The sequence below is a fragment of the Osmerus mordax genome, chromosome 5 (assembly GCF_038355195.1).
Source record: "Osmerus mordax isolate fOsmMor3 chromosome 5, fOsmMor3.pri, whole genome shotgun sequence".
NCBI lineage: Eukaryota > Metazoa > Chordata > Actinopteri > Osmeriformes > Osmeridae > Osmerus > Osmerus mordax.
This window is the reverse complement of record NC_090054.1, coordinates 15,640,981-15,663,206: the sequence shown is the minus strand read 5'-3', so window position 1 is coordinate 15,663,206 and position 22,226 is coordinate 15,640,981. Positions and strand designations below refer to the sequence as shown.

The window sequence follows — 22,226 nt, the reverse complement described above, 5'->3', positions numbered from 1 at the left end:
ACGAAGCATTGTCATGGTAATCTCAGAAGTTTTCTTGCAACTTCAACTGCAGTTGTTTTGACAGTGACGCTTCGTTGCACACGTCTGTGCAGAAAGGATGAGGGTCCCTGTGCATCAGTGGTGCCATTGTGGACAGATATCTGTCATTCTCTCTCTCTCTCTCTCTCTCTCTCTCTCTCTCTCTCTCTCTCTCTCTCTCTCTCTCTCTCTCTCTCTCTCACTCTCTCTCTCTCTCACACACTCTCTCTCGTTCTTTCCCTCTCACAGCATTGCTTCTAAAGATTCCCTCCTGTTGCAAGTGGTGTGCAAGAAATCACATCCCCTTTTTTGAATATCAGCATGAATCCCTGTTTGTTCAGATTTGCTGTGCACTTGAGTGGTCTTAAACCACCTGAAAGTGAGAGAACACACACACATTCAAAATCCTAGGCCTATAAACTTTATTTATATTGGCAGTTTGGACCTGACTTTTTTAGTGCTGCACGTATAGGATTAAAATGCAAAATGGACTACCTATCTAGTCGTGATGAGCAGCAGTATGTTAAATCTGTGTGTGTGTGTGCATGCTTCTGCTGGTGTAACTGTAAGCTATGTTTACAGAAACCGCAGATGAGGCATATCAGTCCTGTAAGCTTAGAGGCACTCTGCCACCATTGCTTAAAGCTAGCTGCTCTATAATGACAGGCTAACAGAGAGAGAGGGGCAAAATGAGGCGGACTCCTGTGAAGGCCTGTTGCAGGGGAGGTCAGTAATGCCCTTACTGAGTCATAATCACCACAGAGACTTTAAAGGGTATCGGAAATGGAGAATCATAACAAAGGCAGAGTTCAGAAACAATCCACGAAATGGCCACTTCAGTTAGGCTGTAGGTGAGAGAACCACTACTTTACGGAAGAAGTAGTTATTGAGATAGAGAGTTAAGTGGTAAGAAAGTATACAGTTTGATCCAGAGCATTGGGGGAAAGTGGTCAATCTTGGAGAGGGAATAGACTGGGGGAAAACCTGATTACTGGACCATTTCCCCCCTCGGTCTGAGTCTGAAGATAATCATTGATGCTAAAATAAGAGGACACGACCACACAGGAAAAATCAATGGCTTCCATTCGCTGCTGGGGAGCCACCCAATAACACGCTGGGGGTTGATGCGCCTGATCTGTGCCCTCTATCGATCTTCTCCATGACTCCCAACAGTTCAAGATCATTCTAGAGTGATCACATTAGCACGTTTATGCATGCGTAACAGCTTTTTCTTTGAAAAGTTGCATTCCTTTAATTGGTAACAAAAATAAATATTGTGGAAGTCCGTTCTTTTTTCTCATCATTATAGAATCCCAACCTTGTATCAAAATGCCTTTGAGCATGACACATCTAACATATCACTAAGGACAATTACAAAAGCCTAAGAAGCATCTTCATATGACTATATGTACTGACCTAGAACTGTCATAAACATATACTGGCGCTCTGCCACTTTTTCCACGCTCACAGCCTTGTACTTGGGAGATCAGTGGAAATGCATCCTTGAAATTCCCCTGCTGTCTAAAACAATGAAGCCACTCAAGCTCATGACTATTCATGAAAGACTGTTTAGAGAGCCAACAATTAAACTGTATTAGGACTCCAGTGTACAAAGAGAAAATCACGATGGCTGCTTGACGATGATAGTAATTTACGTAAACAGAATCGTCAAGTGTAGTCCTTAGTATGGTGTCAAGGCATTTCGCCCTCTAGCTATAACTGTATCATGGCACAAGTGAACTTTGGTTTGTAAGCAAATGTTTTGTGGTCTTATTGTGCTCATAATGATAATGTACCCATGCTAAGAATCTGGTATCTATTTAAAGTGTGTTGCTGAGGATCAGTTGCAGTGGGCAGTGTGCTTCTGCATGAGTTAGGATTTTCCTGTGACCCCGTGCAAATCTAGTTCAGAGAAGAAGAAGAGGAGCCAAGCTGCGGGTGTCTCCGGAACACATTGTTCCGAGGCCCGCAGAAACGTCGGCTGCTCGCGCGGTGAAGACGGACTTCAAAAGACCTCGCGAAGCTCCTCCCCCGTCTTCCCAAACAAAAGACCTGCCAGTCAAGATCAAAGGAGCGCTGAGGCTGACCTGAAGACAGCTCACAACCAGAATAACTAAGCCCTCATGAAAAATGAAGCTCGCCACTAGCGGACTTGTCATAGATCCGTGTGGCAGGAGGCACGAGGCAGCCGAAGCCTGGCCCGAGATGGCCTTGTTTGGGTGCTCATCCTCTGAGAACCCAAGTGGCATAGTAGTGGCTGCAGCTCTTTTCTAGTTCAGCCCATTAGATATACTGTATGGCTTACTACTAGCATGAAACATTTAGTAATCATGTTGAGGGAAGTAGTGTCTGTCTTGATGCAGGGCTTTATGTAGGTCAGCTGTGTGATATGATGCAATACTGTGTGTAGGGTGATGGACCAGCTGTGGACACTCATGGGTGCATAGGCATTATCTTAGAGGAGAGAGCAGGTACAGATCGATCATGGAGGCTTTTTGATCCCAGTCAAATCAAAGGGTTCCAAATGCTTTTCGATAGTGCACCCTGCACAGAGTGCATTCACTCTGTGATTTGATTATGAGTTTATGAGTTTGTGAGTTAGAAAATTATGGTAGGAAATGTTAGGTGGAGCTGAGGTGATGTTCATTTCCGATGATACTATGCATAGCCTCATTTTCTATGTCTAAGCTTTGTAAGGACTGAGAATTACCAATGTTGGGCGTCTGACTAGATATTGCATGTCATGCCTTTGACAGATTAGAATATGCTTAGCAGATCGTCTGCTTTATCATACTATTGTAAATGAGTTGAGTGGATTACTTACCCTTCCTCTTTATTATGGTTAAAACTAGTTGTTTCACATTGGTTACATCGATTTTGCATAATGTGTGTCTTCTTTTTATCGAATTGTTACCAGATACCACAAAACCTTGTAGTAGCTGTGTCTGTGTCTTCTCATATTCAGATTTTGCTTCTACACTTGGAAGCTTCACAAAAATGGCAGACTCTTCCCAGTCTGTGTTCAGTTGTAGCTGATAGATCAATGTGCTCTTTTGACATCCAAGGTATTGAGTTGCCCCCTCTAAAGGCACTCTGGTTTCTTCCCAGATCTTGAGAACGTCCCACGCATTGCTCAATGTATCCATTTCAGATAACAGTGGGATGGTAACACCAGACAAGCCTATTGATTATAATGTGACACTCCGCCCAATTAGATATTACCTTTGGGAACCCCGGTGCTATTGTAGAGGCTGCATAATGTAGCATTTGATGTCTTGGTGGTGTCCTATAATTTACAAAAAGAAGGTATCGATGCCTGGCTTATCGCCAGGTATCACTGCGGTTTTGTTAGTCTTATAGGGCCACTTGAGTTATGTCCAATTCACCAATCAGGGTGACAAGTGACATCGTTTTGTGGCTTCATTGAACTTCATGCACTGTACTTTTGATATCATTTGAACATTCAGGTATTTTTCTCCAGGCATTGTCCCATTTACTAAGAGCCTGTTATAGTCTATAAATATTTGTCAACCAGACAATGACACTGCATTAATTGTAAAACAACCTCCCAACATCTGTTCATAGTGAATCCTGCCTCAGCTAGCTGAAATGTGGGAAAATGTTCTTGACAAACCCTCACCAATGCCCCATACACCACCACCAACCACCCCCCCCCCCCCCCCCCACCACCACCACTCTTTGTGCCGGGAGCAGTGACTGTGATGGTGATTAATAAAGAACGGCTCATGAAAACTACATCATCTCTATTCATAATTAATGCCAAAATATGACTAAAGAAGCTCAGTGCCTCCAAGCAAATTAGTCATTTTCATATATTTATGACACTTCATTGGGAGAGATTCTTCACATGGTCTTGCATAGTAATCCGTTGTGTTTTGGGCACAAATGTTTTCTCAAATCTGGACCATGTTTGTTAAAAAAATAAAAATCATCTTTTAATTCTGAGATTTAAATTTCACAGGCTGTACCCTAACCTCCCTGAATAATTAGACAATGTTTTCCATTTGTACTTTCTTAACTCTCTGAAACTTAAGTGCTTGGGGCTGAAGTTTGTATGTTGGCATCAATGTGGTATTGTTTTAAACCAAATGTTCCCACGCCAACAAACTGCATCTTGCTTTAACCCTCGTGCTGCCTTCGGGTCACATGACCCAAAGGTTCATAACGAACCATCGTTGTGTTTAGCCAATTTTACCCAATACAAAAACAAATAAAAATAATTTTCTTTTAACCTTCGCAATGTGGGGGGTCTGAGACAGCCCAACGGTTAAAAGAAAATGCTTCACTTTGTTTTTGTATGCGGTAAAGTTGTCGCAATACGACGGTGGGTCACAATGACTGATGGGTCAGAACGACCCGAAGATAACACAAGGGTTAAGTTTAACTGTGAGTATAATTAGCTTTGTGAGTGATCATTACGCATGATACAAATCATGTTCTATAGCTCTCACACACTCCCATACATCCATATTCATACCCACTATCCCGCCTGACTGTGCCCGATCTGATGTTCTTTATTGAGGGCAGTGCTAGCTCAGTCGTAGTGTTGCCAGGTCAGCCATAAATAGTAGATGGAGGACTGCTATGTAGAACTACAGTAAGGCCTACTGTTCAGCAAGCCATTCTCAACCCTGTACCACTGCTCCAGCTGTTCTGTTGGTAGCTTTTGTTGTGTTAGAACATAATGGGGAGGGACAAATCTAACACTTGAACACCTGTCCCTCGAGACCTCCCACTGAGATGACGCTCAAAGTCTTACCTTACATTAAAGTGCTAATACTAAGCAGTAATCAAACATAGCTGTTTGTCATGCTGATGTTTGCATGGCAGTGAAATGGAGATTCAGTCAACCGCCGGAAGGTAGACAGACAGACAAGTCTGAATGCCGTCCAATCATTATGTTCAGTCCAAACTAAATGATTGATTGTGTTTATTATAGTCCTGCGACGTCCACACTGATTTATAAAATGTTACTGTCAAACTTGTCACATTGTCAAATGTTACTGTCAAACTGATTTGTTGGTTGCTATCAGGATGTAAAGTTTATCTCAGCAAGTATGACAAAAAGTGTGTCTCAATAACAATACTGACAATGCCTTTAAGGTTCAAGAAGCCCCAAAATATATGACGTCTCGCTCTCTCTCAAATACACACACACACACACAGCTAATTCTGTCACTCCCGGCTCTCAGCCAGTTCTCCCTTGAGGAGCCAATCACCTAGGGAGCCTGCTCAGCACTCTCTCCCTTTGTGTGTCAGCAACTATCAGCCCTTATAGCCTCAGAGAGGATGTCACTCCCTGCCAAATCTCCAGCTCTGGAATCTCAAATTCACCACACGCCGCCACAATGGTCTTGTCATGAGGGCCCCATCGCTTTTAATGCAGCGTCTACCGAAACCTGAGAGAGGGATGACCGACGCAGCGTTACCGGGCACTTCTGGACTCTTATCAACTCCACACGTGCTCCGCTGTCTGCCGTTCAGTGCCACTTAACCTAGATCTGACCCAAATTACGGCATTCACTGTAGTTTGCACAAGGACGTGCCTCTCCTTGGACCCGAGGTAATATCCTCCAAATTTCCTCGAGCAGCCGAGCAATACCAGAAGATGAGTTGCCATAACGTAATTGAGCTTGCCCTTTTTTTGGGTGGATTGATGGGAGGCCATCCAGTTACAGCTTGTAGTAAAAGAGATGTTCTGACCTCCACTGACCTTGACTTCAGATATGCCTGTGATATTAGAATCAGCCCCTGACATGAAACAGTGGAATACACAGTCTTTTTTAAGAGTTTGTCCAAGGGCACTTTTGAAGGAAGGGGAAGACATTAATAAAGCTGAGAAACGAGTGGCAAGGTTGGTCGCTTTTCACGCTTGACAGTGTAAATCAACATTGAAGGAAATGCAACAGATGTAAACGTAAGGAACGAGTTGCATTTGTAGTGTTTGACAGAAGTATGTTTGTGGTGGTAAAACCCTTTAACTGGAGTTTGAATTATGCTTACTCATTCCCAGCAGGGAAAATGTGTCAGTCTATGTGGTCAAAAGGAGGTGTCTGGCCATTGAAGACAGCTGAAGCCTTGTCTGGAGCGGCAGGCCAATGACATAAAAGCCCCTCGCCACCTCCCCCATAATTCCCCTCCCAGCGTGACTGTGAGCCAGCAAGCCATAGAGAGAGAGAGAGAGAGAGAGAGAGTGAGAGAGTGTGAAAGAGAGAGAGGGGGGGCCCTGAGGGAGAAAGGAGGGCTACAGGAAGCAGCGTGTCTTTTCTAATTACCCGCCTGGCGTGAACAGGGCCGAGGCTTTAGTTGCCAATTCAAAAGAGTGACTTCATTCACAAGGCGGGGGGATAAGAGGGGAGGGAGGGGGGGTTAGCTACCTACATTTCCCTCACTCAATGAGTCATACTTCGAAGAAGCTCTTAGATTCATGATTAAAAAAGGTAGTGCTTGTTCTGCACAGGCCCTTGTTCTTTAATTTCCAAGTGGCAATGGATTTCACTCTCAGGTTGACAGAGCTCATGGTCTTTAAATCAACCGGACCTGTTTGTTCTGTGACTGCAGTGGCGACTTACCTGTGCGTCTATTTGAACACGGGTCCAATTGTATTTCCGATTAACAGGAAGACAATACTGCTTCCGATCAATGTGCTTCCCTATTTCAGTCTTATTTCCTCCAATCCTGCTCCTCTGCGACAGCTCAGTCAGCACTCTGCCATATGACAGGATTAGCCTTGTACAAGATGTTGAGCTAGGACACACCACACAGGATTAACGCATCTTCCAGACAAGACGAGACATGCAAACCAAGGCCCCGTGCCTACTTTCTCCTGGCTGCCTGGCTGGCTCGGTGGCTGCCTGGCTGGTTGGCTGGCCAGCCCTGTCAGACTCAACCCAGGTGCCCAGGTCTGCTGGGTGGGCTTAGCAGCGGGTATAAAAGAATAAAGCAGTTGGCATCTGCCCAGGGAGGGCTTATTCACCCTTGCTCTGATCCACCCATCTGGGGGCACAGGACGTTTTTAGAGAGGAGATGGGTGAGTAAGCAGCATGCCCGCTGTGGTGGTGGGGCCCTGTGCTGCCTCACATACAAACACGCAGACTTTGTCTCAAACAAGCAAACACACACACACACATACAGTGCACACACACTTAGGGAGGCAAATGACAACAACCGTATAGCTGAGGCTAATGTGCTCATAGAACACCATCTCTTACCAGCCATAAGACACTCTCGTCAATAGAAATTGGATTGCAAATGTAGCACAGTCAACAGTCAAAGCTAAGAGCCACTTCACACCGTTGCAGATCTCAGGACGACGCCTAGGTGGGGAGTAACTGACCGATGAAAGAGGTCACCTTCACGGGGACCCCCCCTGTTCTTTGGAGTATAAAACCCCCAAACGTACAATCACCCCCGCTTGTTCGCAGGATTAAACTGAAGTGAACGTGTCACTCTGTAACCTATTCCTCTCAACCTGCACATTCACTGAGTGCCCGGAACTTGACGAGAGATTCCGCTTTCTATTCGTTGGACATAATGAACCATTGACTCCTTTCTTCAAACCGACAAAAGTAACTGCGATTTGCAATATTTCTTACTTGTGACATATTGGCCTTTGTGATTTAATTGTTGATGTTTGATTGTATTTTACAAATGATTTAACCTAACCATCGTTAGGTCAGTTGCCATTGATTGTCCATTGTTACTAGAAAGGCCTACCTCTACCTCTCTCCCACTCTCTCTCTCCCTCCCCCCTTCACACGCGCTCTACACAGCCATTGTGTTGCTCGCTCTCATTAGAATCTAGCCACTGTACTACTCTAGCCAAACTAACCCATAACTTATGTGGTATTTGTTCATTATAATTACATTTTCCTAAATAAATCATTGTGTATAATATTCGCGTATCTCTCACGTTATCTGATCTGCCCTACTTTCATAGAATCCACTACTTAAGATTAGACTGATTATTACGAAGGCTATTATTCCATAAGGTTAAACAAGGTTTCCTCTGTCCCTTTAACAAATAAGAGGTGGTGCCCCCAAGAACTACATACTTTATTATAAATTAAGTATTGCTAATCTTAAACGAGCAAACCCCGCTACACAAATGAGTCCACACAATCGGTTTGTTTCTCCTGATCCTCTTCAGTCCCAAGGAAGTGGCAGTGCTTTTTTCATTACGGATAATCTGCACAAGTAATGTCAGCTCTATGCTTGTGGGCGTCAGATGCACACCGACAGTTACATTAATCGTGTTAAAATTGCTACTTCCAAGTAACCGATGACGTGGAACTTCATCTCTTCTACAGTGGCGTAGTGTGTTTGTGTACATGCATTTACAGATTTCTGAACACCGAATGCTACGTAAAAGGATCTTCATGCATACAAAATTGTAATCTATTAATATGAATATCTGAACAGTACATTGTGTCTCCTATATCTTTTACCTTTCCCACAATCCCTCACTTTCTTCTGTATTGTTTGGTAAAGGCAACACAATAACCCATTCTGTCCTTCCTTTCCCATTTGTCTCTTTGCAGTGAACTTTGACCATTTCCAGATCCTGAGAGCCATTGGGAAGGGGAGCTTTGGAAAGGTAATACAGCTTTCTTTGTTCTTTATGAACTCTGTGTGTTTAACTAGTTAATGCTGAGCTAAGTGAGAGTGATATATACAGTATAAATATATACCGTATATGTGTGTGAGTGTGTGTGAGCAACTCTGTTGCCACCGCTAGGGACCCTGGGTAATTTCGTGGCACTAATTAGCCGGCACACTTATTATCTTCGACAAGGAAGCAGAGTGGGGCTGGTGAAGTAGGCCTTAAGTAATTACATTTTAATTCCCATTAATCTTATCCATAGCGGTTAATTAATTTAACAGTGGAAGCATTTTGTTGTTTTTCTTTTCTTTGAAACTTTTCGTCTAGTGGCAGCTGGGATCACAGTGGATTTGACCCACCTCTTGCTTTCCAATTAGGGAAAAGCATAATAGCTCAGTTTATTTTTTTGCACAATGCTTATCCCAAGTTGTGCCAGTTGGGAAACTAAGACTGTCGAGGGCTGTGTGTGTAAGTGTTGTGTGGGTGTGTTGGTTGGTGTTTAAAAATGTGTGTTTCTTGTTCTAGTGCCAAACGTCACAATTCCTTTGTATTCTGTCTCAAGGGGCAAAAGTGTGATTGGATTGTGTTGCTATGATTACAGAAGTTTGAGACAGATAATTGCTATTTGTTGTATGAGGACTTCTGTGTCTTCATGTAAGTTGGGTATCTGGAACCAATTGGTAAGTTAGTGGATCGTAGAAAGTACAACTGTGATTGTGTTGCACAGATTGAAAACAAATCTACAGTTTGACTTATATTTGTTCATTATGCTTCAGTTTACGCAAGTCTTTGCAATTTCTTCCACTTTGCTCTCTTCAAAAATACAATCTTTTCGAAAGTAAGTGTCTTTTATACAGAAAGCCGGCCCTGACTGCAGAATATATTACCATGTGAATTTATGTTAATTTGACTTATTGCTTCGTTCCTTCAAGCGTCTGTCACTTCCCTTGTGATGTTGGAGGGAGGCTGCAGCAAACCATGAAATCCACAGAAACCAACCCAGCTCTCTGAGGCCTTGACATTACAGCCCACTAGCTACATGACCATGAGACCATTACAGCCAGACATGGACGTAGATTGGATATGAAATCCCCATTGGTAGTGTCCTTAATAGGAAGGCGCACACACACACTTTCTGGCATATACACAAACAAACACATACACACACACACACACACACAAAATAAACACACCAACATTTGCAAGCACCATCACACATGCACACATGTTCAAGTGATGCCCAAACACACACACACATAAAGGCAGGTAAACAAACCATGGCCAAACAAATAACTGTTTGGCCATTTTCGGTGGAAATCCAGTCTTTGTGTTTCACCCATATAGTATGGCCTTCCCCTGCCAGCATGGCTGTAGATAACGCATGCCTCTGACCCTTGGTCCGGACATTCAGGCTAGATTCTGCTGATTCTTGGGCCTGGAGGAGGAAGCTAGAAGATAACAGGACCGCCGCGGGCCTCCATAATTCATCCAGGCAGACAGTCGACGCAGACAGACTTCAGATATAATTTTCTCTGTTTGGAGGTCGTTTTTTCGTATCATTAATCCCTCCTCTGACTTGGTTGGCATTCAGGCTGCTGTTAAAACAGCATGAATCTGACTGCCCAACAGAATACCATGGAGGGGTTTGAGTTGTTTGCGTGTCAGTGTGGGAGATACTAGATATTAGAGCTTCAGAGCACGTACAGGTCAAACTTCTCATTCCCTGGAAATTGGCACTGTAGGGTGTTTGTTGACATGTTTGTGTATATTAGTGCGTGTTTATGTTGGTGTGTATGTGAAGGAGGCGGTTTGTGATGAGTGGAGGCTCTTTTCCCCGCGGGGGAGGGCAGAGAGCCAGGCGTGGCTGGGAGCAGGAGCTCGTCCGAGGGGAATGAAAGGAGCTACTCAGTGGGAGAGCTGTTTGGAGCCAGGGACCCCCGTGGAGACCACCTCTTTCTGAGAGACATCCTCCAGCTGCAGCCCAGTCACTGGCTCGTTGTATCACTCCATCTCTCTTTCTTTCCTGTGGTTCCACTGTCTTTCCGGTCACTTTCTGTGTCACGCTCTCTCAAATACTCCTCTCTCTTTTTCTCTGTGTATCTCTCTCTCTTCATCTCTTACTGCCTAGCGTTGAACATCCCATTTGGTCAAAACGTTGGATGAGGGGGGGCGTTCTCATTTTCCCACCCCATGATGGAGGTGGTGTGGGCCTCCTGTTTGAGGCTGAGCAGCCGTTCTTGCCCGGAGCGGAGGCAGAATAGTCCACATGCCGAGCAAGGAATAATTGCCTATATTCTGTTGCTCTCTTTCTATCTCTCACTCGTTTTCCCCTTTTCTCTTTTTCTCTCATGCTTTACCTCACTCTCTCTTCCTCTCTATCTCTCTCTCTCTCTTGTTTTACTTTTAATCCCCCTCTCTCTCTCACTCTCAGCTCATGCTACATAGCCCCCAATCAGTAGGCCACAGGACTCATTAAGGCTCGGTGCCGGGGCATGTGGGAGCAGAGAGGGCACAGGTCCAGGGGCCCAGCAGGACCACTGCCGCCCGAGACAGCGCTGCCACCCAGCCACCTGACACAATGACAGCTCCTTAATGCCACTGCCTGGATCAACTTGGATAGAGGGAGCGAAGGAGGGGGCGGAGATGCAGGGGAGCTATGTGAAGGGTAGAGGTGGTCCTGGTGCTCAGCTGGTGGGTTTACAGTGGAAAGGTTGTCATTGTGCTGTGCCTGAACTCTCATTATGATAGCGACCTGTGTGTCCATGTGACAAGGCCGCGGAGAATGGATGGGGAGAGAAGGACAGGAAGGGCGAATGACAGGGAAGAAAGAGAGAGATACCACAGTGTGAAAGGACATGGAGGCAGGTAGTGTTTTGTGCCAGTGACGTGTTTGTCGTGCGGTGGAAGAGTCTCAGAGAAAAGGTCAAAGTCATGACAAGTCTTTGTGAGCAGGTCTATATCAGGCTCTACTGCGGGCAAGACACATTGAGAGCTGGACAATTATCCAGAGAGACTGTCAAAGGGTTTGTTATCCTCATTCTTAATGCTTTTATCCTAACACTGCAGGTGTTCAAGACTGCAGATAAAGACTGGCGGGATTGCGGAGGGGAAGCAAGGTGTGTGTAGCTGCACCAAGGCCTTGGGCACCCTATTAGCCCAGAAATGCATCTTCAGAGCTGCAAATCCTTGCAGTTCTTTCCACAGAATGAGAGCAATACCCCATAAGCAGTCATGGATAGGATTTGTAACTTTTAGCTTAGTCTATGTTTCTTCCTTTGGACTATAAACGTTGCCTTGATAAGCAACTTTGCGGATTGGTATGACGTTTTCTTTTTCTGGAGTTTCCATTCTTTGACGTGAGCAGTTGCAGACAATCGAATGAAACTGTCGGAATATTGATTACATAGGTTTTCGGTGTCCTCTTACATAAATCATTTTTCAAGCATGGATATTTCTGAGGCAAAGCTAGCTCTTCACTTGAGAAAAACCGAAGTGTTGTTTCTTCTCTGCAGTATTCCTCGGGGACACTCAGGAGGGAAAGGGGTGTAGTAGAAAAATTCCCACAAAGCCTCTTCCTCCTCTCAGTCACTACTAGTTCAATTGAGTCATGATAAGAAACTTTCCCAGCAAGATCTGACCCCCTCTCAGCCATGTCTCACACACAGTGTACATTCTGTGTTCTCTTATTAATGGCCAATATTTTTGGTAATAGTGCATCATGAAGCTCTGCAAATGGCCGTCCACGCTTGCTAAACACTCTCACTTCCTCCTGCCTGTCAGAAGTGGTAGCGGGCGTGAGGCGGTCTAGGGGAATAAATCAAGGGAAAAATTGAATTATTTATTCTTGTCTTGGAGGATGACAAGTTCATCAGAGCCTGAAAGCATATCTGTTTGCCTCAGCCCAAACTCTGTGTTTTTGTTTTTGTGAGGTGCGTGTATAGTTATTTGTTTCTGTGTGTGTGTCAGCTTGTGTTTGTGTTATCCTATGCTTACACGGTCTCTGTTTCAAATCACTGTTCATGAGTGACAAGTCTTAGAGCCCAAGACTGACAACAGAACCTTCCTCCCACACACTACACCCAATCTCTGACCATGATGGATGTCAGCACTTGTGTTTCCCCAGAAACACAAACACATTGTATACAGGAGCACCGAGGATATACACTCACTGCTCTCTGCTTTCCCCCTTTCTCCCTTTCTCTCTCTTTTTTTCTCTATATGTACTGTAGAAATGTACTCATCCCTCTCTCTTTCTCTCTATTAATATGTACCCATCCCTCTCTCTTTCTCTCACCTTTCTGTCTCCCATATTTCCTCAGTCAGTGGTCTTTTGCTTCTGCTTGTATCTACCCTGACTCCCTAAGGCTTCTGGTCCATTTACCTGGCCTAGAAAATGACATCTTATACTTCCTGGCTTCACTAAATGTAAAACCCCAATTTTTCCCCCCTTGCTCAACATGCCCATGGGTCCCTGGAGTTCCACACTGTGACAACAATTGATAGGGCTGCTAACTATAGCGGAACCAAGGGGATAGCAAGAGAGGGAGGGAGGGGTTTAGAAAGGTAAACTCACTCAGCCAAGACTGCATGGAGATCTGATGTTCATTATGGTAGCTGGTCCCTCTTTGAAGCGCTACTTGAAAGAGCATTTCTTTACGTAATACTTGAGCTAATAAGCATTTAATAAGAGCATGTGTTAACAGCAAGTGCTGACATGGGGATTAACTAGAGGGCGTGCTCAGAGAAGGTGGGACAAAAGGCTAAGGTATGGGACCAAATGACTCATGAAATAAGTCACTATCAGGTTTTTGTCATTTGAAAGGTTAAGAACTGGACATTTATGTACCGGTTTCAACTGGCCTAATTTTACAAGGCCAAGCCCTATGTGAGGCAGATGAAAATCTTCTTTTTTAATCTTCCCTGACCTACATGTGACAAACAAACAGTAGTGTGTGGTTGGAGCAAGGATTACACATTTAATTAAAACCCTATTTGATGATTAGATGTTCATTGAGGACTGTATTTTCTGCCTGGTTTCCCATTTTATACATATGTGTTGCAATATCTCTCCATTTGGAGCTGTCACTCTCATGCATCTTTGTCTCTTCCTGTCTCATAAATGTGGCAACGCAAAGCTCTATTGTAAGGTATAAATATGAATTTGTCCATGAAGCTGGTATTTGAGGAGCTGGTCATATTTAAATAATTTTGACTGTTGGACCTTGTTCCATCCCTAAGAGACAAAAATGTGTTCTATTTCTGTTCTGGGTCCCAGTTTACAAAGTGCCAATAGCCTTTTGGTTTAAATCCAAGTAAAAAAATCCCTTGGGCTTAATTATAGTAAGGAAACAACTTGCACCTTTGACATGATGGGAATATTTTGAGTTTGAAAATACCAGTATTCCAAATTAATACTTGCTGCACTGCATCCATGGGATCGGGCCACTTATCTGTGAGAACCACTTATTGAGTGTTTCTGATTCTGCATGATGAATCATTGTGGGGTTGTGTTACTATACCTATTCATGTCGGCAAGCTCTTCTGAATATTCCCCAGCATTGTTGAGTGACAGACTCCATTGCTTTGTCAAATAAACCAAATTTTGTAATCTTTGACCTGTCTTTGTCATGGCTTTGGCACCGACTCTCGTTTCGGCATGCATGCTTCCTTTGAATTGTCTGTCATGTAGCTGTATCTGTCAAATCTGTCCAATTAAAAATGTATATCCATTTGTACTGGAGAGATACCCAGTCGTCTGACAGCTAGCGGAAGGTTTGGAGGTAGAGGTATTAGCCTCGATAATGGATAGGATAATCATTTCTACTCCTTCCCAATGCTTTACAAGCAATTGATTGAATCTCAGCTCTGGCCTGCGTTGTTATTTATGCATCAACTATCTTTTCATCGGTCCTTGAAAGTTTTAAACCACAGTAGTTGCAAATTGAGAGAGTAATTTGTCTTCATTCAACATGATGGTTGGTAAGTTAGTGTTTAAACACAGCAATGTATTTCTGACAAGCTGCCAAACTGACCTTTAGAGAACTGCTCTTGAGCTCCTGCCAAACTCCATTAGTTTTCTCATTATTACCAGTTTTCTTGTGTTCTCCCACTGATGGCATAATGTTTGTACACGGAAAAACTTTCCTTATCAAAATGATTTATGTTTATAATGGAGTTATTCCTGTACTTGGACTGTTTGTGGTCCTTTCAATGTGCACGTCTTTGTAAGGATGGCAGGTGTTTTTCATCTCAATCCTACACTTGTACACATCTATCCACCCTCCCTTTGAATCTCTCACACATCAGACATCTTCCTCCCTCCCTATACTGTTCATAGAGAGAATCGATAGATTCAGTTTCATCTGTGTCGGGGTATTTGTGTGTGTGTGCATATGTGTTTATGTGTGTTGTTTGTCTGTCCACCCACCTCCAAAGCCGACTGCTCTTCAGGAGGAGATAAGCAGGTGTGAGGTGCAGCTGGTGGTCAGAGATTACAGCCAACGTTGTCACAACATCGGGCACCTCACCTCCCAGCCGCCATCTCTGCCACCGAGACTGGAATGTAGAGGCTTCCAGTCGCTGTGATGGTGCCAGGGAATCATCCGGCACTGCAGCACGCCACACTACACAGCCCCTGACAGTTTGCACTGTCAGTGAGCTGGCACCAACCTAGGCCTGGCCCAAAGTAAAGATTCCCCCTGTTCCAGAAAGGTTGACCTTTTACCATCTCAGATTTCAACATCAAAAGTGAAGCTGAATAGCAGGTGTTCATAATGAATATTTAACAATGAAAGCTAGCCAGCGGGACCATGATGCTTTGGACCGCGCTGCACATTAGCATTTTAAAGATAACTGCTCAGAATTAATTACACTCAATCACGCTCAGAAATGCTAAAGCCCCATAGCCAGGACTTTGATAGTGAGGGTCTCTCAATCTCTAATCATTGAATCGCTAAAAAGTCCATATTAAAATGCAAATAATTATGTAATGAATACAAAACAACAAACTTTCATATCTGTGCCTCATAGTTGGATTTGGTTTCTTGGTACCTTTTTGGAATTGGTATATTGAATTACTTATGTGCTCTATGAATATATGAATAAAATGTTTCAAAGACATAGTCATATGGACTGCTCAGCAGGTGTGAAATGAGGGTGAGAAGGGACTGATAATGTGACCAGTGATTTGAGAATTTCTTTGCTTCTATGCGCTAGACTTTACATGTTCTGGAACTACCCACAGACTGAAAGGTGGCAATAGACTGGAATCACATAAATGTCCGACATCATGGTTTAAAGCTGGGTGGGGAGTCATAAAGGAATGGAACAGCTTCAAAAGTTTTAAAGATAAAACGTAAAACAATTTTTTTTATCACACCTCTTTTTCAGATGCTTTTTTCCCCTCCAACTTCAAGCGCATTGCAGCAGAGCAGCTGCCCTCTGTGAGCAGGTGGGAGAAAGTGGGTCTTTGAGCAGGCCAGGGTGACTGGGGAGCCTGGGAAGGCCAGAGGCAGCAGTGTTACCATGGAAAAGCTCCTGTGTGTGTGTGTGTGTGTGTGTGTGTGTGTGTGTGTGCTTGCAGACACGCAAGAGCGAGCAAGGGGTCAAATAGAAGAACCTTGAAATAGAGCTGAATTAAAAACAACTATAAAAAACAAAGGAGATCCAAAGTTCTACCATTGCTTCGTCTTTGTGAAACCCACACAGTATCCATTGTTCCTTCAATTTGACAACATATGAGGGGTAGGGGGGGTAAAAGTCCTACTGTAATGAGCCTATTGTGTCAAAGGCGCTGAGGGAAAGAGGGATGTGATCAGGATGGAAAGGTATAGACGGAGGAGGGGATGGACAGCTCTCATCTGAACTCTAGCTGGAGGGGAAGGGAGGATGCCAATTAGATTGCGTCTAGATTTCCTCCTGTCATTCCTGCTCTAACACTGTAAAACAGCCATCTGCCTCTCTCTAATGAGCCGACCTGAGCCACTGTGGACAATTCAATTCAGTTATACCCCTTCTGCTGGCCAGCGCATGGCACTGAAACAGCCTGGGGTTGCTGCCTTTTACAGCTCTGCAGTGTGCTTATGTGTGTGGCTAAAAAGCTCTGCCTTTGGCATCTCAATAACATCCCTGGCTGAGACAGATGGGAGTATTATAAAGGTACTTTGACAGCCTTTGCAGGTATAAAGCTGATGCTTATGTTTAATGTTGGAGCATTTACCCTCCAGTTCCCTAACTTCCACTGTTTGTCTTCCACTAAACGTCGACAGATTGTGATGAAATGTTATACGTTGAAATTGAACAGATGCCAGCAAACTATGTTTCTCAATGGCTTTGTGTGGATGTTGTGTGGCTGTTGTGTGGATGTTGTGTGGCTGCTGTGTGGATGTGGTGTGGATGTGGTGTGGGTGTTGTGTGGATGTGGTGTGGCTGTTGTGTGGATGTTGTGTGGATGTGGTGTGGCTGTTGTGTGGATGTGGTGTGGATGTTGTGTGGATGTGGTGTGGCTGTTGTGTGGATGTTGTGTGGATGTGGTGTGGCTGTTGTGTGGATGTGGTGTGGATGTTGTGTGGATGTGGTGTGGATGTTGTGTGGATGTGGTGTGGATGTGGTGTGGGTGTTGTGTGGCTGTTGTGTGGCTGTTGTGTGGATGTTGTGTGGATGTTTCCTCAGTGATAATGTGCTGTGAGTCTTTTCCCTCAGGCTCCAGTTTATTTTAAATAATAAGCCCAACAAGACGACATTCAATTTTTTTCCAGCTATTGTGTGTCAGTCAGGATCAGCACACCTGTGTAGCAGATGCAGATATACTATCTGTCTAATGACTGGGACTGAATGATAATGTTGATATAACAAGTCCAACCTCAGGTGTCCTGTCCTACTGAGGACCCACAATACTATGACCTTTGAACACACGTCAACTTTTAATGAATGTATAATGAGCATTGAAGATGTCTGTTTCGCAATGATTTTCTCCATCCGCTTGAGTGTTGCTGGATTAGCCACTTGTTCCTTTTCAGCCACAGAATGAACTGCAGGTATCAAAACAAGTCACAGTTTCTGCAAACAAACCAAAATGCTAATCAGAAACACTTTCAAAATCCTGAAACTGCAAACGTTTTTTGGTGATAATTGTGTTTGTTATGACTGTGTGGGATCAGTACAAACTGTTTAACTGCTACGCCCGCTCCTTGTTCTGTCTCCTATCCAGGTGTGTATTGTGCAGAAGAGGGACACAGAGAAGATGTACGCCATGAAGTACATGAACAAGCAGCAGTGCATCGAGAGAGACGAGGTCCGAAACGTCTTTAGAGAGCTTGAGATCCTACAGGAGATTGAACATGTTTTCTTAGTGAACCTCTGGTGACTATCCCCTGTTTTTCCCACTTTCTCTACATGTTTTCTGACTGCATGACATGTTTTGAGTTTGTCACTTGAGTTTGTGCCTTGGATGTGTAGAATGCATTTGATGTTACTTACTGTCCATGCACCTCTATGTTTGAGAGAACGTCTCTCATGAGGCATGTCTGCAATAAGTGCTTCAGTGTTGTGATGACAACCATCCTAAAATTGTAGCCTTTCAGATGTGCTCTGCTTTCAGCACAAGCCTGATGCTAGGACGAGTCCTTGTTAAACACCATCTGCAGTGGACGTCCTGCTGTTTTCCTTAGCTCTAAATGAGTAGGAAACCGTCATCTAAAAAGATGAAAGAAGATTGTATCTATATGTCTCCCATTTATGTGGGTGAAAAGCTAAATCTACAACAAAGGATTTTCTCCAAGGCTGGTTGGAAAACGTGATAAGAATAGCATTTTAAAGTCAAATCTCACTTTATGATTCCTATGATCCCATCAGAAATGTTGGATTTTCATTCAGGAGTGGGAGCTCATTTCATTATATTTGATAATTACCGCATATTGGGATGACTCTGACATCCCACTAGTCTGTAGGGTGGGTGAAGGATACCAGCCTTCATTATTTAACCATTCCCACAGCGCGCAGAGGAACTTCTCAGATGTAATTAGTAATGCGGCACAATGTTCATGGCATATTGCAATCAAGCATTTTACCTGGCTGCCATTTGTAAGAAATAGCACTCGATGGCCTTTCCAAGTAATGTATTACCTCATTCATGGGAAAGTCCATCTCTCCTTATACACCTTTTTGGATTGATCCCAAATAGACTGGTCAAGGTACAGTGTTACACAGTTATACTGTATATCCAAGTTGTAAACAAATTCTGTAGCTCTCCACGGTTAAAGTTTCATGGGTGTGAAGGTCTTTTGTGTCTTAGAGAAGCTTCCCAACTAGAACATACTGAGGCAGCATTGGTGAGCTAGTTATTGTAGGGCTGTGTATTCTTCACATTAGAACTCCCTGAAGGAGAATTTCTCTGCCAGGTTCTGTTCTGTTCTAGTTATCTGCTATCTGTTCTGCATCCATACAGCCATGCCCTATCAAAGCGCCATTAGAGACCTAGATGGAAGAGAGCATCATTAAGGCAAGGTGGAAATGACTGTCGTCAGATCGCACCCCTCCTCTGCTCTCAGTTCAGACTTCAGAAGGCAAAGTGGTCAGCCTTTTTTGCATTACTGAACAGCGAATGAGGAGCAAGCGCTAAGGCCTGTTCACGACTATACCCAAGGCCAGCACTTTTCAGTCTTAACAGTCTCCTCCACCTTCCATTCGTTCATCGAGTATTCACAGAAAGTTTGTTTGAACAAACTCTTTGAATATCATTTTCAGATGGTATCTGTTTCAATAGGATCCTGCTTTCACAAAACAATCATATGCAAGCTGTCAAATCTGCATGACAAAGAGCATCAAAGCGTGTACGGTGGTAGAAGGGAAGAAGCCATTCTTCCACAGCAGTTTGCCCGCTATTCCCATCAAACTGACCAGATTGGGCGACAAAAAGGAGAGTGCTGGCGATGCCGTCGTGTTGATGGCCTGTCAAGACACAGCTGCTACTGTCTGTCGACTCCAGGGAACACAGCAGACAGCGGCTTCATGGAAAGAGCCAGTATGTTTCAACAAAGTCCTCTTTACTTTTCCAGAAAAGCCGCAGACCCTGTACCTGAGCAGCTGCCGGGCTTGTTTTGTAATACCACCAGTCTGGTCCCCTGCCAAGCCACAAGAGAACGGCTAAAACCGTTTCTAAAATAACTTTCTGGAGCATATCAATCATGCTAGCCTCATTGTGTTGCCTGGCTGCTGCAGCTATTACTGACCAAAAAGCATTTCTCCCCCCACCCCCTGTTGTGATGCAGGGTTCCTACTAGGCCTGTCTGAAGATGATTTCTGGTGGCCTGCTGTGTCTATCATGCTTTTTCTGTGGGAAAAAGGTTTGAGGGGAAAAGTTTTCCGTTTTAGTCTTCCAATAGATTAGGAGACAGAGACAAAGACATTCACTGTTGTTGCACTGTGCGGAGAACAGCTGTTTTCATTTCTTGCTTGGCACTCAGTCTATCAACATACTGTATGGACATTACCTGTGTATCCATTGCATGGTTGTCTTTAAAACGTCTTTATTTGAAACCCAACAGAGAGCTGGTCGATCAAACAATGACATGAGAAATATGCGCACTGTTCAGATGGTGTTCCATTACACTGTGTAATGAGTTTGATTCTAATTGGTGTTCTGTATGGATGTAGGCTGTACAGCACTATTCCCCTGTAACGTAACAGAGCGTTGCCAATGAACCATGGTCATGTCAAGTGGAGTGTGCTGCATTCTGCCTCGATGAGTTTAGGCAGCACGTTTCATAATTGATGGACGTGAGATGGGCCAGTTGAGGAGTGTAGGAACTGCCTATATTCCCCAGCGTAAACATCAGAGGACGCGGCTCCGTGAGTACGCCCGCTCTGATTAAGTGTTGTAGGAGTACATTGATGCCATGCCAGAAGAGAAGGAGTGAGGGGGAGAGAAAGAAAGAGAGACAGAGAGTCGAACAAGCCGAAGGAGACGTCGACGGAAAGTAATGATTCCTGAAATCACAGGAAAGACGGAAAGTGAGAAGTGGAAGGGAGGGGGAGTGGAAGAAGGAGCTAAGAAGCAGATTTGGGCATTGATTAGTTTGTCAAATCACTGAGTTGCATAGTCTGATAGGCTTTGTGAGTATTCTCTCTCCCGCTCTCTCTGTTTTTGAAGCCAGGCTTTGCTTTCATTTAGATGTCCTGAATTCTGCAGCTTCCTTTGAAGAGGCTCCATCCATTGCTTGAGAGGAAATTCATTAGAGGGAACCTGGAGAAGCAGCCACTCAATCCCATCACTCAGGAAAAGGCTGCTGTAAACCCGCAGCATGTCAACTTTGCAGCCCACAGTAATTGCCGCGACCATTCACTCGCTGCAGATATGACGTGTAGGAGTCTGATATACTGAAATGGATTACCTTGGAGAAATAAAATAAGTATCAACTGTGGCAAAGCAAGAAATCCAACCAAATCCTCTTCTAAGCTATTGCAGCCACACAGGGAAAAAACTCAGTCTTCTCTTTCCTACCCGGATCAATCTGTAGTCCTAAATTGGTGGGGTCACATTACTCCACATAGACGTATAGTGTTACATGCAGTTAAGTGTGGTTGGGAGTTGCTACTAGCATTAGAGTATAGCCGTGAAATTGATCCCCTGTGCTCAACGGTGTAGATCATTATCGGAGCACGGTTCCGCCTTAAGCGTAACATCACAACAAACCGCTCCCAAACACCATCACCCATACTCTCCAAGGACAGCAGGGATCCGCTGAAACATGACCAAATAAGAAGCCCAGCGGCACCATGGGTAAGTGAGGCGAGAAGAGTGAGCTTGCGTTAGCGCCTTGATGTTTGTTGTCAAAGGAACGGCTGATTTATAGGAGGGATAGGCCTAAAGATGCTTTCAAAGAGATTTTAAGGCCCACCAAACATAGTGAGTCATCACTTTAGGCCGCCAAGCGTACTCTTTCCCCTTTCTCCATCCCTTCCTTGAGAGAGATAGAAAGAGAGAGAGAGCCTCCATTAGGAATATTGATTCCTGGACGTGTATGGAACAATGCTGTAGGAGACAGAGAGATGAATTAGACTTTTACCCCCCAACCCAGCCCTCATTTTATAACAGATGGAATTAGACCGGATGTGTTCTCTGAGGGCTGAGATTTTGTTGTACGCCATTAGGCCTACCAGGGATACTCTTTCATGGACACAGAACACCTTAGGACTATGGAACCTTCCAGAAGATCGTTCAAGTGCACAGCTTCCTAGAGGACGTTCCTTTGAAGTGCACCTTGTGAAACCAGGACAGTCAAGCTGTGTGTGTCTGTGTGACTAGCTGTGATACTGCAGGGCTAGAGAAAGTGCTCTCACATGGCATTGTTAGAGGGACCCTCAGAGGAATGTATCTAGGTGTCATGTGACAAGAGTCACTCGGCCTGGCTAATCCGAGCTGTCTATACCACTATCTAGGCCAAAGGAATGTTACAATTCAAATGTTGTCTCACTTTCTTTCTCAATCTCTTTTTCTGCCGCTCCCTCATTCTGAATGTTTTCTACCCTTCTTTCTTTCTTTCTTTCTCCTTCCTCTGTTTCCCTCATTTGTCACCATGGCCTGATT

The 22,226-nt window shown here is 44.2% G+C and overlaps 1 protein-coding gene across 1 annotated transcript in view; it reads left to right on the top strand.

Annotated features, from left to right (window-relative positions):
* Positions 1 to 22,226, top strand: part of LOC136943464 (serine/threonine-protein kinase 32C-like) — a 41,983-nt gene that overhangs the window by 6,275 nt on the left and 13,482 nt on the right. The window contains exons 2-3 of the mRNA XM_067236797.1: positions 8,580 to 8,635; positions 17,850 to 18,001. Of these exons, the coding sequence (XP_067092898.1) occupies positions 8,580 to 8,635; positions 17,850 to 18,001 (208 nt within the window). The remainder of the gene's footprint in view (positions 1 to 8,579; positions 8,636 to 17,849; positions 18,002 to 22,226) is intronic.